We start from the raw sequence: 20,846 nt of genomic DNA, 5'->3' as shown, positions 1-20,846 counted from the left end.
TAAAATTAAGTTACATGAATAGAAATGAGCATAAGCAAACTATAATTCGCATCGAATACCTAATTAGAACAAAATCTATAATTTTATATGTTATTAAATTTCTACTATAATTTTATATGCTTATATTAATGTACATATAACTAATATATATTTTATTTTATACACATCATGTATGTATATTCTAATTTAGTCATATTTCTAAATTATGTAACACGAATTATAAAGAATTATATAGAATAGTATTCTGTGAATTTTGATACGAATTTTGGATCTCAAAAGGACTTTGCTCTGCAATTGTTCCTAATGTTAATTTCAATTGCAATATTTTTTAAAAGCGCAATTTTTAGTGTATACATATAAAAAAAGAGGAAAATTAAATCAATACGAATCTGATTAATTGGCAGGATTAGCAATTTGTCACTCTGCATTAACAGTAAGCCACATTTTTGTTCGTAGAAGCAGACGAAACAGAGCGTATAGATGGGATCACAATACTGAAGGTGACAACGCCGACCATCACGATGATCACGATGAAGACATTTTAAATGACGAAAAGAACGGTGGCACAAAAGCGATAGATCGTCCTAAGACTGATTACTGGGTCGGTTATTATGATTTTTTGATAAACGAAGGAAGCTACAAATTCTGGGCCGTCTTTCAGGTATAATCCTAAGATTCGACCATCTGATTTTTCCCAGAATAATCATATAACTTTGATTGAAATATACGTGTTATTGTATTCTTCAGCTCGCAACCGCAGCTCTTTTGGTCTACAGCGCTTTTGCGGCTCTCTATTATGCCAAAGTAAATCCACAGACCACGGACGATTATTTCGACGATATACTCCGCCGACGACGAAGAAGACGCCGCTCCCTTCCGTTCGTGGCCCAAGACAGACCCTTCGCCGGACTCGACACCGTCACGTTCCAAAGGATAATTGAGGCCGTTGAACGAGCACGTTGATTACCGTTTCGATCATTTCTTTAACAAAGAAAGATCACCTCATACGTGATAAATGGAAAGTAAATAACTGAACGATCAAATACACTGAGGAATTTTGATGAAACGAGTCTCTGAAAGTGCGAATCGAGGAAAGACGATGCGAGATACGAAAATGCAATCGACTTCCTATTTCCTGAAAATAGGTGACTTCTTCTAATTAGCACGGAATTAGCGAGCATAATGTATCACTTATATTTATAAGAAGTCTTTACGGTTAATTTCGAAAGTATTAAATTATATATATTAAATTAACGGTGTATATATAATAGAATAGAATTCAATGTGTGCATGTGTACGTGTGTTCGTGTTAATCCGTACTTCGGTACAGACATATTTATACAGAGATATTAAGATTAAAACGCGCGTAAAATAAGAAGAGAATCGGGAAGATTAATCGAACAGAAAATAATGGAAACAAAGGACAAATAGTTAGTGTTCGGCAAACAGTCGTTTTGGAAGGTAATCGATTAAATTAAATCGGCAACAACTCGAATGTATATTACGTTTTCGGACCTGGCCGAAGAGAATAAGCCATGAGAAGCCCGAAAGCCCTGAGGCCAGCCTGGACGCGGTGAATGGCTTGGTGGTTAAATGTATGCGCTATGGGATCAAAACGTAATAAAAATCTGCCGAAAAAATGTCAATCGATAAATCAGGTATGACACGGCGGCGAACCGCAGCACGGATCGTCGTGCGACGCCGATGTCAATGCCACGCGATGATGCCCCTTCTCCCTATCCCTCCGTTATATATATATATGTATGTGCATATTTATATTAACTATACGAAAAGAAATTTTTGCTGGAATATCTAAACATTTACTTACAGTAAATAAATATTTACGCAATAAAAAAATGATTGTCAAATCAAATTAACGGTTCTTGTATCAAATAATAAATGTATAATCTTTATATTTAACAAATATTTCCTCGGTGCTATTCAAACAAATTTGATTTATTAAAATTTAGTATATTTTTTTCAGTGTAGATAGAGACCTGAAAATAATTATGTAGAACACTCAAACTAGTAGCTAGAATATCAAATATTTCTTGCAACATTATTAATCGTCATGCTTGCGTCCTACATGATTATTTAAATATTATACAGCATATATTTAGATCTTTGTGTATCAGGTCTAATTTTTCGATATTTTAATGAAACCGTTCTTTCTATATGCAAATTTACATATAGAATTTATATATAAAATTTATAGAATAGACACGCTGAATCTTAAAAGCGAATTTGATTATCAACAAAGAAAGCAACGTAACGAGAGATCTCCGAGTCTTCCGGGATCGCATCCGGGAGGAACATCTGACGTACAGTATCGCGATCTGTTAGATCGTCCGTTTAATGGACCGGACGCGGTAAAGTGTTCGAACTTCAAAGAAAGAGGCGCACAATCAACGAAAATTATTCGAATCTTGGGGGAGAAGAAATAGGAAGAGAAAAATGAGGAAGACGAGAGGCGGGCCCACTCGATACGGCCCTGTAAAGATCACCCAGAGCATCTTACCGGCACGACATTCCGCCACGTAGTCAGCTGCAAGGGATACCTTAAGCGCAAGTACGGCAATCTTACCGGGGGACCGGGGACCGGGGACCGGATGCCGCGTCCCGGAGCGCGCGGGGAGGCCCATCGGGCCCAGGCGAGTCGCGGGAATTGCCATTCCCGCGCGATAAGGAGAGCGCTCAGCGCGGCAGCCACGCGGCGCGCCGTGTTCTCTTTTTCTGTTTCGGCCAAATTTTTACAGATAAATCTCCGGTGGATGAAGGGAAACGACGGAGGATTACGCCCGTCCGAAATCCAGACCGCGGGCGATAAAAAGTGTTATTTACAGCTCCTCGGTACGCCGGCGCGGCCACCATCGATAATTTCCACCGGCCGTTCCTACGCGCCGCTCCCGCAAGCGATCGGAATAATAATACGCGATAATAATAGTGGGATTAACCGACGTCGCGGACATTCCTGTCGAAAATTTTCGAAACTTCGCTTCCAAGATGTCTGAACCAGTTTCTGCCAATATACATCTGCCGATTCTTGCAAATACGCATATTATAGAAATATAGTGGGACTTGAGCATACTATATTCTCAATGCATTAAGATCAAATTATCTTCTTATTCTTAGCACTTCCTCGTCAATCCTGTTCTAATCTTAATATAACTATACGAATGGAAATTAATCGAAACGTATATATGAGTAAGTAGCAAATTTATTTGAGAGAGCAGGTAAGAAAAGATGCTAAAAATACGGAAGTTAAAAATGCTAAGAAGAGCTAATTATATCGCGATATTATAATGTAGGCCCGAGGCATGTCTGGTCTTTTACGATGAGCCTTTTTCAACGTCTGCTGAATTTTTCAGAAAATTCATTATTTAAACTTTAATGTGCAAACGAAAATTTTTCCAATATCGACTCAATTTTGATTGAAGGAAGAAAATACTGGACTTGTATCGACGATCTTTTAAAGCTCGTTGCCTGCAGATAAAGACCATTATTTATAATTTAATGATAATCTTTGATCAAAAATTCTTTGCCGATCATGGCTCTCTTCCCTGTTTCTTTTCTTCTTTTTTCATTTCATGCTTGCTCCCTCTTCATTCAAAACGATAACAAGCATTTGAGTAATGACATATCGGCAAACTTGATTATAACATGGGTTAGTATTTTAGTATTTTAGTGAAATTGTCTTACATAACAAACTACCGTTGCTTTAAATTAGTCAAAATAAAATTTTTTTATTTTAGATTCTTAAATTACTAAAAATATTAATATAAAAATTGTAATAAATTTTTTCTCTTTTCTTAGAATATATTAATATTGTGTGACAAAAAATTACATTATTTTTATTCAAATATTATGTACATTTTGTATTTTATAAAGGCATTATTGTGCAATTCTTTGAATATTTAAATGTACATACAATTTAAAACAATCAAATGCCACTAAAATTTTACAACCTAAATAGTTGTTTTTATACAAGTTGTAGTTGTCAAAAATTCTTGTAATAAAAATTACGGTATCAGTGATTAACTTTGTAGACGTAAGAACAAATTGCAGCGTAACAAGTTCTGTAAATATATGCACGATTTAACCGGTGAGATACGTGGGACACAATTTCATATTATGTCCACCGTAAAAAATCGCGGGATCACAAGGTTCGCTACCGTTAGCGAAATAATAACGAGATAAGACAACGGTGATCTAGCATCATTATTAATAAGGGCGCGCGCCGTCTAATAAGTAGCATTACGTTGCTCCACCTAACATGCAAACAGTGGGATTATGTAGAACTGTTGTCTTCGTAAAATTATTGTACTAACAAAACGATGAATGTGCTGGCTTACCACTTTATTGTTCGTAACACAAATTATATTCCGTAAACAAATATATTTCTAATGTAAATATGCAATTAATGATGTTTTTCAATATAAAATGCATATATTAGTGTAATATTTTTGCATACGAAATTACGTATATTTACAATATTTCATATTTTTATTGTCTATTTTATTTTTTTTTTCTTTTTCTATTTTTTTTTTCGTTTCATATCATTTTTATTGCTCGTGTTACCATTTAAAAAATATTTATGGAAAGAATGATTGCTGAAGTATTTATAAAAATGTAAATATTATAGATACAGATCTGAAAATAATTTTGTTGGACTACCAAAATAATTATACAAGAAACTTGTGCATGATGGGCAATGCTGTAACAAGTTTTGACATTCTAGCAGTCAACTTGAGCGTTCTACTTAATTATTTGAATGGTCTAACAAAATTATTTTCAGATTTGTATGTAACTAGATTTTTAAATAGTTTAGCAAAATCGTTCTTCGTGTTTTACTTTTTGCATTATCATATTGTTATTCTGTTCCCGTTAATAGATAAGTAAATGAATAAATACAATATATAAAAATATATGTATAAGAGAAGAGAATATTTGATTTATATATTCTAATCTATATAAAGATATGCTTGTAACATATTGAAATGTCTCGATGCGGCGCTCGAGATCTATGCGAGCATTGAAATCTCCTTGAGCATCATTGCTCGAGTGTACTCTTTTTACGATTTTTCTCTACATATTCTTGTAGAAGGAAGCATTACGGTAAAGTAATTGGATTTTATGAGTACGTTCGAATCTTTCATACTTTTCGAGATGACAAAAAATATTATTTGTATCATAGCTCCGTTCAACGGTCGTTTAGTTACGAAAACGCGGTAGTTTTCGCAAAGATAGTGCAGATTTAAAATGTAAAGCACCGTAACCGTGGGAATACATAAAGTCAGCGTGGGGAATTCGTCGGGATGGTGTGTAAGCCGAATATATATACTTGCGACGCGCGACGTGAGAGACTTGGTCGAACGGGAAGAACGAAGATGAGGAACGGCGGTACCTCAAGCTTAAGATCTCAGATTGTCAGTTGGTGGTCAGCCGTCACGTAGGAAGGACGTGGTGGTGTCCCGCTTGCTTCGCCGCGCTTCACCTTGCCGCGCTTCACCTCTCCTCGCTTCGGATCGTCTCGGAAGAAGCATCGCCTGCATGGACGCTTCGTGTACGTGCCCTCCTCGAGAAATCAACAAACGCGATATGATTTATACCGGACTGGCTACCGGTGCGGATCAATAATTTGTCCATCTAAGTAAAAATTAAATATTATTTTTTTTTTTCACCAGCCGATAATAGTTCATTATGAACTATCTCAGTACGTTGACCGGACAGTAGTAATTAGCAGATGAACGTAATCAATTGAGTAACACAAGTATTTTCCGACTTAGAGAATATACATTCCAAGTTACTCCGCATTGGCTTAACGGTATCTACCCGGACATCGAAAAGTGCATTCCCCTGCAACTTTGATGAATACCGCACGAGCGATTACTTTTTTTGATCCCGCACGTTGACCCATCAAAAACGTTAATTATTGCCTGCAATCGAGCCTGTAAAAGAATTCCTTAAACGAAATCTGACTTTATTAGCGAATCTAATAGCAGTTATAGAGACACAGCAGCATCTCTTTTTTACAATGAGAATGCGAAGAATGCTTTGACACGATCAGCCTCCACGCAATTATCGTCATGGTGCACCATCGTCGTGGAATGTCATAAAAGATAAACTCCGAATCTCCTGGGAAACAACGTACATCACGAATATAATTCGAAAGGAAGTAAAAACTCAAAAATCCAGACGATGACTTCCATGTGTGGCAGCGGAAAGAGTCACGCCGTGATGAATTCTGGCAGTTATTACAGGCCTAGCCCTTTTGCTTATCAAGTAAGTTGGCTTATACGTGCATATTTTAAAAATAGAACAAATCATTTATAATTTGAGACTCGACTTAAATCGGATAACTGATCTATTTTTTTGTATATTCCTAAGGAGTATTCAATTGTTGTATTTTGTAAGATTTTAAAGATAATCTTGACAAGTATACGTATATAATAAGAACATCTATTCAATAATGAAAGTGAGATTATAACAAAAAAGGCGTTTTCCTGTTTTGTCGAGTCTACTTTTTTGCTGTAAAATGCTTTACAAGTTAAGTTGACTTGACATCAAAACGCATTTCTTCAACAAATCATTTTTGATTTGTCGAAGAAAAAGGGAATCTTGATGATTATAATATATTGAGTGTATTCCGACTTAATAAAATTTTATTGTCACCTTTATAAGATATTCTTTAAATATTATATTAATTAAATTAACAAAAGTTGTCGATATTTCAACTTCAAAACGATTATTATTCTTGGTATCGGTAGTGATTCTACCAGCTTATATGAGTTGTAAAAAAATGAAAGTAGTTAACTCAGCAAACTGAGACGTCTATAAAAACGTATACGAGTTTCATTGAAGAATAAAATCGTAACCAGACAGACAAAATACATGTTTTTTGTTTTTAATGACACAATCGTTCACTTTTTGAACGAAACACGTTGATCTCCCTGTGAATTTAAATACGTTGTTTGCTTATTCTCTAAAACTTTTAGACCGACATTCGTAGTCAATTTTTATATTTAAGACTGTCTTAAGTACAGTCTTAAGATGTCATGAACCTTTCAGAGAGCCATGTTAACATCTTAACGTTACTTAAGACGTTACTTCAGATGTTACTTAAGACGGTTTTAAAACAAGAACAGACTATATCCTTAGAGTGAATTGTCACTCTAAAGTCTAAAGAGTAAAATGTCACTCTTAAAGACTAAGATTTGAGTCATTCTTTTTCAAGAATGACTCAATTTTTACTCTTTAAAATGGAATTTCATTCCTAAGGATTTAGAGAGTATAAAATAAAATATAAAATAAGGACGGTATTCATAGTCCGTTCTTATTTCAAGACTAATCTTAAGTAATGTCTTAAGACGCTAATACGGCCTTTTGATTGGTTCGTGACTTTTTAAGACCGTACTTAAGACAGTCTTGAATATAAGATCTGACTATGAATACCTAAGATGATTATAAGTGTAGCATTAAATTTTGTAACTTCCGGTATTCATAGTAGATTCAGATCTTATATTCAAGACTGTCTTAAGTACAGTCTTAAAAAGTCACGAACCAATCAGAGGGCCGTATTAGTGTTTTAAGACATTACTTAAGACAGTCTTGAAATAAGAACGGACTATGAATACCGCTCTAAGATGCAAAATCTATATATAATAAAATTAATTTGTAAAAATTATGAAAATTGCAATTTGGTGAAGCTTAATACATATTAAAAATGATTTTCACTATATGTGAACATTTTTCTAACGAATGGGTATAGGAAGGAGTAGGTCAATTCCTTCATAATTCCTTTATAATATATATACATATATATATAGATTTTACATCACGGAAACCTTCACCTTGCCTTGCACGAAAGCATTATATAATTTTATTCAGAGACACGGTCATGTTTCACGTTCACGCGCAATGGCGAGACCGTGTATCTTTACGCGAGACAGCAAACTTCAATTATGGCATCCAATAAGGGGGGATATTCCTTGCACTTACATTTATCCTTGCTCCCTACTTGTTTTTGTTATCTTTCCTTTTACATCTTCTTTTTATTTACTTAATAGGAAGCTAAAGTTTTTTAATCATTATCAAGAAAAATACACCTGTGGGCCCTTTTTTGTACTTCTTAACCAGTCCGTATATCGTTACATTTATCGTTACTCAGTTTCTTTCAGTAAAAAAAGCTATGCAACAATAAATATAACGACACCGACTGAAATAAGAACACGCGACAAGATGAGCAAATGTATATATAATTATATTTTTACCGACATGCACATACAACTGTTTTAAGAAAACAGGGTTGATAAATTCTATGAATTTCTAATTTCGTGAAACTAATAATCCATTCTATTTTTATACATTTGAGATGTTTTCTTATAATATTAAGTGAAAAATACTTAAATCTTTCTTGACGGCTTCATTTAGTTATCTTTCAAATTATTAGAAACATATTCGTATAGGGATTATTTCCGTTTTAACAAGTTTTTTTTATTTTTTATGCCAAAACCCACATCCCACACCGCGGCGCCGTTCGCTTAATTGGCTGTTTAAACCCGATCGTCCGACACGTTCGCAACCCGTACACAATGGTACCGTTATCAAGTCAACGACTGTGAGCGATAATTGCGACGATAGCGATGCACTTTACTCGCGGTAAATTGTATTACGTGCGATAACCATCCCTGATGAGATGCACCCTCGCAGCCGAGAAAACTGGAATATGAACTCAAATCGTGTGGCGAGCAACGCTCAACGTATCATTAGAAAAAACGGATCTCTCGCATATGTATTGATTGTACGCATGCACGCAACGTTCGCACTTACACTAACGATTATGGATAATATTTGAATTGTTCATCGCGCGCACGTTTAGACTGCCCCGGAACGTCGACTGAATGATAATTAAGTCTCGTCGTTAATGAGCCGCGAGGTGAACTGCGATGAACTATATAAGGGATTACGTGTCCAGGCACGCCTTTATTTAGCCTCAGAATTACTATAATAGCTGACAGTTAGGTTCAACGTACCTAGAATATGAATGTATGACGGTGTATAAAAAGTGTCCCATCATAAAGAGAAAATAATTTAATAGCAATCCCAATCTCGTGATGAATTGAGCGTTGACAAATCTTGACGGTTGACAACTTTAAATTCGCAGGAATATTATGGAAGTGTTTTTAACTGATTCTTGAAGATGGAGAATCAATCTTGATTTTATGTCATTATATAATGTAGCTTCGAAGATCCGTATAATAAGTAACTTAACCTTGGAAGTATGGAATACGACGGACGATGATTTGTCTGCTACTTTTCTAATCGAATTATGTAAGTGATTGTAATCTCCAGTATAGGTGGAAAAATTTTTACTGATATGAAATCTCGCGGAAGTATCGTAAAAAATATCCATATAATGGAACAAATTATAACTGTATTCTCAGTATTCTCTCTTTGTCGCTTTCTTTCTCTGTGTATTCTTGAGAACTTGACTTGATAAATTTAAACGCGGGAACAACATTGCAAGTAACGTTTATGAAATACTAATGAGCGATTATATAAAATAATCCAATGATATGTATCCACAAAACAAACGAAGGAAGTTCCCATATACTTACTTCTGCTTTAGATATCATCGTATTTCCTCGAGCAAAGCTCGCGTGAAGCTTAAGCTTTCGGTGTAAGGAAATTCTTGCGTGAAATACGAATTAAGAACGATTCAACTCGTTGTCTATCGTATTGTTGAAATATACATATTTGCATATCGTAAGGATCTTGCGAGAACATAATCGCAAAGATGATGGTACTAACAATAATAAATCTTTCCAACTGATTTGCCGACGCCCATACATATTCGATCGATTCCTGTTGCGAGGATCTCTCCGAGTTGATTTAAGATAATACAAAGTATCTGCGGAATGTTCTTCACTTCTTACGCGATACGTAATCGACACATTTTTTTTAAATATCCAAGCATGCCAATCGTGATTATTTGTGAATGAAATTATACTTTGACTTGAGTATAAGTCTGGCACAGATAACGTAATGCGGCTTCGCAAGGCCCGGCCCTGGACAGGCGTTACGATCTGTGTGTACCAGTTCCAGGTATACACACGTTCCTAGGGACCCTTATTAAACCAGACAAGGACGAGAGTTGCGGGAGCGTCCTTGAAGGATCTTTGCACTCGGCAAAGTTGCTCATACTCGCATCTTCTCGCGTTTTCTTCGTGCTGCCCCTACGAAGGCCGCGCATTGACTTCGTCCAGGTCATGGTACGCACACGGACAATTGTGTATACCGCCACCTTCTTCAAACTATTATTTACGGACCGAGGTCAAATTTCTTAACCGTCCTCAAATATTAGCCCTTGTGTTCTGCGCTATACTATTAGCAGAAATTTTTGTAATGTGTTCCTATCTTCTTCATACCGTAGCAATCCATGAGCCTTGTTTCTGTCATTCTCCATCGTTCTTTAATTAACTGAATCCTTGGCGAATGGTTGACAGTTAGCAGCCTGAGTGTCATTTGACATGTTATTTATATAGTTATAAAGTTTTCATAAGGCGGCGGAGGTAACAGCCTTTTCAGGAATCGCATAGCTGTTACCACGCTTTGTGATCCACATAGTTGGATATGCTCGGCAACGCTACTTAAGTGCCGCCGAGGATTATTCTTACGGCCTGCATCTTTGAAGAATATGAGAGGAAATGGTAAAAAAAGATAAAAGGATACACTAAAAAGATAAAAGATACACCAAAAAGATAAAGGAATATACTAAAAAAGATGAAAGGATACATTAGAAAGAATTATCGTAGATAATTTGGGTTAACAGTTTTCTCTCTGATATTTAAATTTGAGATTGCTTTTTTCATAAATTTGAAAAATTAAGAGACATACCTATACAAATATCTTTTTTACAAGCATTAATTAAAAAAAGAAACAAGAAGTCTGAAATAATTACAATATATAATATTTAATTATCAAATATTTTTCTCGTTTGTGACAGTACTGAAAGAAAGTGATTGTTGATCAAGTAGTGAAATGATAAAATAGAATCAATACTTTAAAGTAAGATTGTATACTGTTAGCAAAATGACATGTCATCATGCGCTAATTTGCCTATATTTTCATGGATCATCAACTTCAATACAATACCTTGAAAATTGAATACAAATTACTAAGTAAATTTATTTCTGCAAATTTACAACTTTCATAAAATATTTTACAACTTTCATAAAATATTGATTTAAGAAAAAATAAATTATGCACCGTAAATCTTTTATAAATGTAATTGCAACATTACAAGAAAAATATAAATAAGTAACATGTAATAAATTAAAACTATATCGCGCTTCATATTATCTACGCTACCGTGGATTGATAATATCATCATCGCGATAATAACGACAAATCTGAAATAATTGCAAATCAGTTTAACGCTTATTTTAATTCAATAAAGTAAAGATAAAAAGATACACTAAAAAGATAAAGGAATATACTAAAAAAGATGAAAGGATACATTAGAAAGAATATCACAGATATAATTTGGGCTAACAGTTTTCTCTCTGATGACATGAACAGGTTGTATTTTAAGATTGTTTTATAAAATATCAGTAATTTTTTAGTATACTCTAAATATTGAATAAAATTAGCGCAATACCGGTCTTTTTTATTTTCATAAATAATTCAAACAATAACATAATACAGCATGCGCAAAGAACTGTATGTAACAAAGAAAAATAAACGTCACGGAATATTTTTTATAAAATCGTGACAATCTATAAGTTTCTAACGGTTCCTTCTTTATATCTGGACATCGCATTCGATACGGTCGATTTCATCGGTGCATTCGAGATTCCACCTGTTCGAACAAGATGCGAGGACGCGTATAAAATGTATGTCTTGCACTAATAATTTGACGACGAACGCAAACGGAATCTAATATCGTCATAAACACTTCTAAGCCAAACATTTTCTGAGATTCTTGTTAATAAGAAACATAACTTACCACTGCAAACTAAAATTGTTTTTAGATATTCCTTGCGGTAATATAAATCACGTTCTCCATTAAAATAATACAAACATTGAAAACGTTGTTAAATACAAATACTTTTACTATTAATTCGCACCTTCGTAGATGAGATAAAGGATCACAAGCATATGTTTTAGACAACCTCGAATTAATAACACTTAAAATCTACTAAAAATTAAGATTTTTGGAGGTCGACATATCCAATTTTGACCTAAATATTTATTATTTTATCTAACTTTTTTTTCTTATGAGCTGGTTAAAGCTTTGTAATGTTTATCGGAAGCAATCGGAAACATCGGAAATATCATTTAGATCTTACGAGAAACACTTAACCGTTTCGACTTTTACGAAAGCAGCCATGCTTGAAAATGCCGACAACACTTGCGTATGGCACATTTACCGCTAGACGAAATATTATGAATTTTCTACGCGATCCCATCCGACAAGTCGAGCAAAGCTGAACGTGTTATTTCCATCTCGACACTTTGAAAATTTCTTCTTATCCATGCATTCCGTGCCGCCGGTGGTACCGTTAACAGGATTACTGTACACGTTTATATTTATAGCATATATATATATATATATTATTCAGCGATAAGTCGCGTGCCACCTGTCTCGCTTCGCTACGAATGTATACCAGATGAAAATAAAAGACATTAAGAAATTATACCTCTCTTACAAAAAATAAGAAAAAATGCTGTGCGCATTTATCGAAAAACGTATGAGAACATACCATTATATAATATATGTTTCGTTATGCAATTGTAATAACAAATTGAGAAATTCGTAAAATTTTATATTTTAAATTATCTTTTAAATCAAGATTTAAAAACATGTTTAATCATTGAGAAACAATCGATAGATTAAGATTAATGATCCTCGTTACAGAATGACTATTATTTATCGCCAAGATCACCTTGGTCCAGAACATCAGTAGCACGAAGAAATGGTAATACTACATGGAGGTTTGGCAGTGCCATGTTAATTATATCAGCTATGTTAGTCTTGGTCGTAGTTCTGGCAATTGCTGGATTAGCATTGTGGATGGGTGGTACGTTGAATGTTGAATTTATCATTTATTAAGTTGCTTAATTAAACTTTATATAAAAGTTTCGTGTACGTAAGAAAATGATAAAAAAGTAGACAAATAAATTTAAAAACTTCTTCAAAAAAATGTTTACTTTTTTTCAATTGAATTCAAAGTAAATCAAATAATAAATTACATAAAACTAATTATTATTAATTAAATGTTTCAGCTTTTCGAACAGATTCTAAAAATGGTGAGTTTTCTATATATTCAAATAATATACATAATAATAAATAGCGAAATACCTTCATGTTTCAACCTTACCGTTTCTCGGTTACAGCTATCATTGGATTTTCATGTAGCATCAGAATAGTAAGAGGCGAGAGGTATAATCCCATGTTAAAACTTAACACAAGCATGGTCTTCCGAGAAAAAGAACGAAAATTCAAAAATATTGTAAGCAAATGCATTTCAAAATTTCTACTACGTGTGTAAGGAGGAAAATCTCTTAAAAATTCAATGTTATTTCCAGTTTGAGCTTCTATTTAGGAGAAGCGTGCTCGGTTTATCTTACAAACAAACTATGATAGACAAGTTTGAGAATGGGACTTTGAAAGTTTTCTTCAGATTGTATCTCGATCGAAGGAAGATACCACGGTCGATCGTAAATGTCGAAGACACCATCCAAGACATTATTGCCAAGGAAACATACTCTATATCATCATTATTCAAAGATATAGAATTAGACCTCACGTCTACATCAGTGAAAAGTGAGTAGTGATAAGTTTAATAAATCAGCTTTAAGCAAAACTGCACAAAAGTATAAACATTTTAATTCTAGATTTCCGTATTTCTACTACTTATTTTCTCGCGTCGATTATTCAGTTTTTCTTGTTCATACTTTTTTATTTCTACCTTTCATTTAAATTCTTCTTATTTTCGTTATTAAAACTTTTCTTCATTTTTATATTTTTTTCCACAAACATGTCTCGCTCATTCTTCCTCTTACACATTATATTTTGCACAATTAACATAATTCATTAGTTGTATCCATTAACTTCTAACAAAATTCGTTTAGCTACAAATATTGCATTTTATATTCATAATCAAAATCGGAAGTCGAAACCGTCTAAATCAAAATTGCTTATTGCTTCATTTGTTTGTTCTTGATCAAATAAAATCAGTTTCGCATAAAAATTCTTTGTAAAAATTCCAGGAATAAATCAAGAAAATATCGTGAATCAGAAACAAGGGCAGCAGAAACATACTATGATTACTAAAAATGGTTTATTACGACCAAATAGAAATAGCAGCTTGATTATGAGTTCAAAATCAAAAACAAAACCAACCAAGACCGACAGCGAGCCAAATATAGACTTCAACAACATTCCAACTATCCAGGGTACCTACAGAGCAACGAAAATTAATATTACTGCAGAAAATTCAACTAAAGAAATATCCGAGCCGATAATAGATAACAAAGGATTAGCCACTACTAAGAGAATGCCATTGCAAAAACACACCACGACGTCAGAAAAAGTACTCAATCGCGTAGAATCTTCGCCAACTGACGTACCTTCGACATTGTTCACAAAATCTACAACAGCTATGGTCAATAAAGATAAATTGAACGAAAAACAGGAGAATGAAATGAAAACTACGTCTTCAGGAACCACAACCGTTCGTAGCGATTTGAATATTTTCAAAGACTTCCTCAATCCAGATTTTGAGAATAATTCACCATGGAAACCAATCGTGCCGGGATATGTAAACACGGAATTCAAGTTGTTACCTAATGACGATGTCAAAAAAACCAGTTATACAGAGTCGACCACGCGGACAGCCATTTCGAGGACGAGTGATTTTCGTGATAACGTAAAAATGCCTAATGATGAAACTAGCACAACACCAACGGTGCCAAAGTTACCGTTAGATTCTGTTAATTTTCGTGATGTATCCGAGATAAATACCTTCGATATCGACAACACCGATTTTCCGCGGGATAGAATCGATCCAGGTCTAATTAAATCAAACAATCATGAGAAACTGGATATTGAAGTCGCCGGTCAGCTGCCTTCGGAAATGTACAGTGTCAAACTAAAAGCTTCATCATATGATGGCAATGAAAGAGTAATTTCTAACTCTGAGAGCTCGATAACTCGCGGAGTCCCCGAAAATATTTCAATACAAAATAATGCCTTTCAAGAAAAAAAGCATAAAGATTCAAACGCTACTCGAAAAACAGAAGCAAAGTTTGATAATTCAGCATCGTCGATGGAGCCTAACGAGAAAATTATGAACGACTCGTTCACGAGCGGTGTTGGTGTAGCGGAACCTGTACTAGACACGGAAATCGAATTAGAAGCGAAGAATCGATACAGAGGAAGCAGTATTCTGGCGCTGACCACAGATGAAGACATGTTGCGGAATAGGAAGGTTAATATCAATCAGCAACCGATTTACACGAGTTACAATACTCCTGATTTAAATGGTGGTAGTCTCGGATCCAGCTTGATTGAGAATCCAGCAACAACGAAACCTTTTAGACACACGATACCCGTCGACAAAATCACGTCCGTAGTAAATTATAGTATCAACGTTCCTTTTGATAACTTGGATGCTCCACCTCTTTCGGATGACACGTCCACTGATGAAAAATTGTTCCAAGACAAAGTTCTAACGCCATTACCACCAAAGAGAATCATCGAAATAGAAACTTCTGTTGTGGAACACGACGATACGATAGCCCAGCTACAAAGTGGACAAATTACGTCGATAGAGTCAAGTATCGTAAAAGATGACAATAAATCGTACTTTAGCACAACGGAGAGTTACTCAGAGCCAAAATTGATCGCCAAAGATTCAAGCGGTAAGAGAGGCGTATCGAGAAATTCAACCTTCGTCGAAATCGATACTGTCAAGCATACGCCTGATGGTGAATTGGAAGAAAACTGGGAGTCACACGCGGACGAAGTGACAGTCAACAATGATGAATTACACAAAAAGAAGGTTTATAACGAGACTTTAAAAGCCTATGTAGTAGAAAATCTCGTGACGTTGGCGCCTGTCAAGAGCAACACGGGAATTGGTAGGCCGGTGCGACCGAGACCAAAGATCGACTTTCCTGATACGACTCTTTTGGAGCAATTATTCGGAGTGCGCGATTACATGCACGACAGAGACACAACGAATACCGACGAATCCACAACTGAATCTTCCTCCTCGCACAAGATCCAGAACTCTACAAAGTCCGATGAGAAGAACTCAAATCATAAAAGCACTATAGTGGAACAGATAGTCGAAGTCGTGACCTCCATCAGCACGAGGGTGTCGTCCAACATTAAGAGCGATCCAGTCATTTTGAAATTTATCGTCACCAATTCCACTAATCCAGTTGTTCATTCGGAGAAGTCTTCGACGTCGAACAACGAAGCAGATAAATCATCCGAATCGGCTGTCAACACGACGGAGACGATACTCTCGTTGATCCAGAAACGGCCACTTTTATCGGCGGCGAACTTAAGGACGATGCAGACGTCGGACAGAAAAATGTCACTCGAAGAGAACAGAATTCTCTTGGAGAAGCTCAAGCAACTCGCGCAAATCAAAACAAATGACGATCTCGTACAAATTACTAGGAACAATTTAAACTTGAGCGAGATGTTGCAATCTCAAGACCACGAGCTATCGTTAGATATTGAAGAGCTGAAGAAAATCGCCGATGTTGTGACTGGAAATGAGACTCTAAAGAACGCGAGTTCAGAATTTACATTGAGTCGGGACGGTGTGGAAATATTTACTAAAATACTAAATAAGGAAGAGGACGAGACATACGCGCGCGAGACACATACAGTACCAACAATCCAAAAACTCAGCAAGACTAATGGTAATTATGCAAGCGTAACACGTTCAAGCACATATAGACGAATGGAAAAGTATTAGTTTGCAAAGCTCAGGTAGCTTCTGTAGTTTCTTTACTACAGTCATATTAAATTATACTAAAAATTAAATTTTTTTCTTATGCTGTATACATTTTTTTCACGTACCATCATATTTGATGATATTAATTCGTAAAATATATATTTTCTTTTTTTCATTATCCTATATTAATAAGTGCTTGGATATTTGTGTGTATCTTACTTCAGTAAAAGTAGAGCTTATCCCCCCCCCCCCCCCATAAATCGAAAATTCGTAATTCAGTGTATTTCACCAACCATAAAAAATATATAATAATAACATTATCCAAAAAATTCATATATTTCAATATATTATCTTCTTATAATAAACGTACCATATTTTCGCAGATAGTTGCATTGGCTTCCTTTGTGGAGATGGGAAATGCTTAGACTCCAGCGCGATTTGTAACATGCTAGTAGAATGTCCAGGTGCGGAGGACGAGGCTAATTGCACATGCGCTGATTTCCTCAAAACACAGCTATTGTATCAGAAGATCTGCGACGGTATCGCCGATTGTTGGGATTATTCGGACGAGAACAATTGCGGTAAAATTATTTAATTCGAATTGTTACGATAACTCATAAAACTTAATTAAGTTTTAATTAGTTCTCATTAACTTTCAAGGGTGGTCACCTAAAAATCTTCTAGCGTCTCTCCTCATGTTCCATTTCTTACTCATTTAATTATATTTTACAGACTGGTGCGAGAAAGGTCAATTCGTATGCGGTAACAGCAAATCCTGTGTTGATACGGATAAGGTATGCAACGGTTTTAGCGATTGTCCCGGCGGCGAAGATGAAAAGAAATGTACCGCTTTAATAGACAACGAGGAAAACATAGCTGAATCGCGAATTGATCTTGTCTTGACGAAAAACTTATCGAAAAATCATTCCGAGATGGTCAAACATCTCGATCAAGTAATAGAGAGAGACACAACCACTCTATATATCCTCCCTAATAATTTACAATCAGAAAGATTAATAAACGACAAGAATGGCCTATCTTCGAAGTTAATCAATCAGGAATTGACTCGGAATAGAGATGTGGAGGAGAGTAACATCGAAGTTGCTGTTTCCAGTAGAGAAACATCTTCGAACGTTTTAAGGAACGGTTTGATTCCGGGGAATAATTTGCATGCCAAAGATAACAGAACCTTTCCAGTAGCAAAAGTTTATAACAATAACGAGATCGATAATTATAACAATAAAGGAATACTTAGTGTACGAAAAAATGGAAAATGGGGAAAACTTTGTTTTATTAATACGAATAGTCTCACACAAGAGCAGCATGCGCGTCAAGTTACGTGGTCCATCGAGGATCTTGCCAAGGCTGCGTGCAAGGCCATTACGTATCAGTAAGTGACATCACCGTTAAAATCTCGATTAACAGAAATTTCTTTACAAAGTCATTTCTATAACAAAGTCAAATTTCTATACATTTTTTTCTATAACAAAATTTTTTTATACTGAAAACCTTTTGTTTGCAGAGATTATGAAATGGTGGAAAAAGTGCTGGATCAAAACCCGCCATTAAACCAATTTTACTACACTTTGTCGTATGATAAATCAGATCTTTCGGATAGAACAGCTTTGTCTTTCAAATCATCTCAGTGTCCGAGCGGCGAAGTTCTTAAAATAAGATGCAAAAATTTCGAATGTGGAATAAGAACTCAGGTGGCATCGACCGCGAGGTATGTCTTCATAAAATATTGCTGCACTAATTCCGTCGGGCATGAAGCTCGAAATTGAACACTTTAAAGCAAATTATTTTCTTTTTGTTACTTCAGGATTGTCGGTGGTGCTAGCAGTTCCGTGGGCAATTGGCCATGGCAAGTAGCTTTATATAAGGATGGAAATTATCAATGCGGTGGTGCTTTAATCAATGACAGATGGGTTATCAGTGCTGGGCACTGCTTTTATCAGTAAGTTGAAAGATGATAATTTTTTAATTACATAGCTTCAATACAAGGTTTTAATTGAAAGTATTGCCTTACAGCGCACAGAATAACTATTGGGTTGCAAGAATCGGTGCAACTCGTAGAGGAAGTTTCCGAAGCCCACACGAGCAACTCTTACGAGTCGATTATATATCACTACATCCGGATTATGTTGATCACGTATTCCTCAATGATATAGCTGTAATAAGACTCGAACAAGCGGTTAATTTCAGCGACTATATACGACCAGTATGCCTCCCGAAAGCACCGGTCCTCACTGGGACTGTATGCGTGGTCACTGGATGGGGTCAGTTATATGAAATCGGCAGGGTGTTTCGTAAGTAGGATAAACTCATCTTGGCAAACGTGATCGTAATCTTACATTAAAAAAGTTTCATGTAATATAAATCCTGTTATTTACATTTAACAGCTGATACATTGCAAGAAGTACAAATTCCAGTCATGTCGACAGAAGATTGTCGAAGGAAGACTCTATTCTTGCCGCTATATAGGATTACAAATGGAATGCTCTGCGCAGGATTAGAAAACGGTGGCAAAGACGCCTGTCTTGGAGACAGTGGTGGTCCTTTGGTATGCTTATCACCGTTTGAAAATCGTTATGTACTACAAGGTATGAAATTGAATATTTAATAAATAAATTTCTCTATTTCTCCATCTAAATATAAATATATTTTTTTGACCAGGAATTACTTCAAATGGCTACGGATGCGGAAGGCGAGAACGACCAGGCGTCTATACAAAAATTTATTCCTATATGTCATACATCGATTATGTCATCACACAGAAAGATATCCAACCGTCTGCGGTAGAGTTCTGCAAAGGTCACAGATGTCCTCTCGGAGAGTGTTTACCCAAATCACGTGTCTGTAATGGATTTTTGGAATGTTCCGACGGCAGCGACGAACGAGATTGTTCCACAATCTCGCGATAATACAAGACTGATATGTCAATATGATAATGTAAACGCGATTTATATTTATATAAGTAAACATTAGCGCAATCCGATGAATAGATATAGTCTCATTGAGGGAAAGCTAACGCAATTGTATATAAGTTATACGTAAAAATACGTCGCATCAACGTCTTATTAAAGGCAGTACATATAAGTGTATTTTTACTTTTTCAAGTCATACAAACAATTTTATGGTACTATAATTATCTTTCTATATACAAAGATGTGGTAATATCAATCTGCAGACAATGCGAGTTTGATATTAATTCATGCAGGTATCTACAACATGCAATTAACAATTAAAATTTGCTTGAAAAGAATGGATCATAAACGGCACCGTTTAAGACGTAAAAGCGAATTACAAAAGGAAATGTGATAGAACATTCCACGTTCTTTTATAGCATAAAAATAGAATTAAAGTACACTATAAGCAACAAAACTCAATAGACTGTTGCGAAATTTTAGAGATTCTATAGTTTATCTTCAAAAGAAGGATTCTTTTACTTCTAGACTAATTGTATATATATCGAGAAAAAGTAGAAAAAAACTTTGCGATTATTTATTTAGAACGTTGCAAATCTCTCTCAATGTCGTGTTATTAATGGTCAGTTATTTCAGTATACAGATCTCTCTATATAGATAATGATGTTCACGCAGAAATTAACTTGATTTGTATTAATTCTGCTTTTAGACAATGTTTTAAATTATGTTATTGGCAAGATCTGATCAAATAAAAAGTCTAGTCTATAATGTAAAAAGACACGACTTATCTTCACAGTAATGTGTACATATATTACAAAATTATTATTAAAATTTATAATTAATGTGAAGTTTACAAGAAAAAATAGCAGCAAATATATTCTTTTTGTAAAATTCATGTTCTTTTCATTGTCTTCAATTTTTAGTTGGACAATTAGAAGGT

General features: G+C 35.1%; 2 protein-coding genes across 2 annotated transcripts; both read left to right on the top strand.

Annotated features, from left to right (window-relative positions):
• The first annotated feature begins 24 nt into the window (after nt 1-24).
• LOC108760160 (uncharacterized) lies at nt 25-1,092 on the top strand. The gene is made up of 3 exons (XM_018505963.1): nt 25-34; nt 405-661; nt 748-1,092. Exons 1-3 carry the CDS (start codon nt 25-27, stop codon nt 961-963), a joined length of 483 nt encoding a protein of 160 aa, XP_018361465.1. The 3' UTR covers nt 964-1,092.
• A 4,441-nt stretch (nt 1,093-5,533) lies between these two features.
• LOC108760388 (uncharacterized) lies at nt 5,534-20,410 on the top strand. The gene is made up of 13 exons (XM_018506319.1): nt 5,534-6,282; nt 12,920-13,082; nt 13,288-13,311; nt 13,399-13,514; nt 13,591-13,828; nt 14,275-16,944; nt 17,363-17,560; nt 17,712-18,369; nt 18,502-18,705; nt 18,802-18,936; nt 19,011-19,288; nt 19,382-19,582; nt 19,656-20,410. The coding sequence occupies exons 1-13, from the start codon at nt 6,199-6,201 to the stop codon at nt 19,901-19,903; spliced, it is 5,217 nt and encodes a 1,738-aa protein (XP_018361821.1). The 5' UTR covers nt 5,534-6,198; the 3' UTR covers nt 19,904-20,410.
• The last annotated feature ends 436 nt before the right edge of the window (nt 20,411-20,846 follow it).

This window comes from Trachymyrmex cornetzi, unplaced genomic scaffold (genome assembly GCF_001594075.2).
Source record: "Trachymyrmex cornetzi isolate Tcor2-1 unplaced genomic scaffold, Tcor1.1 scaffold223, whole genome shotgun sequence".
NCBI lineage: Eukaryota > Metazoa > Arthropoda > Insecta > Hymenoptera > Formicidae > Trachymyrmex > Trachymyrmex cornetzi.
The sequence above is the reverse complement of the archived record's forward strand: the minus strand, read 5'-3'. Positions and strand labels throughout refer to the sequence as shown.

Bases quoted from the DNA above. Each gene is read 5' to 3' on its own strand.
- LOC108760160 (XM_018505963.1), top strand. The intron at 662-747 runs GTATAATCCTAA...TGTATTCTTCAG, and splicing joins AATTCTGGGCCGTCTTTCAG to CTCGCAACCGCAGCTCTTTT.
- LOC108760388 (XM_018506319.1), top strand. From the start codon at position 6,199: ATGACTTCCATGTGTGGCAGCGGAAAGAGTCACGCCGTGATGAATTCT. The intron at 13,312-13,398 runs GTGAGTTTTCTA...TCTCGGTTACAG, and splicing joins TCGAACAGATTCTAAAAATG to CTATCATTGGATTTTCATGT. The intron at 13,829-14,274 runs GTGAGTAGTGAT...TAAAAATTCCAG, and splicing joins CACGTCTACATCAGTGAAAA to GAATAAATCAAGAAAATATC.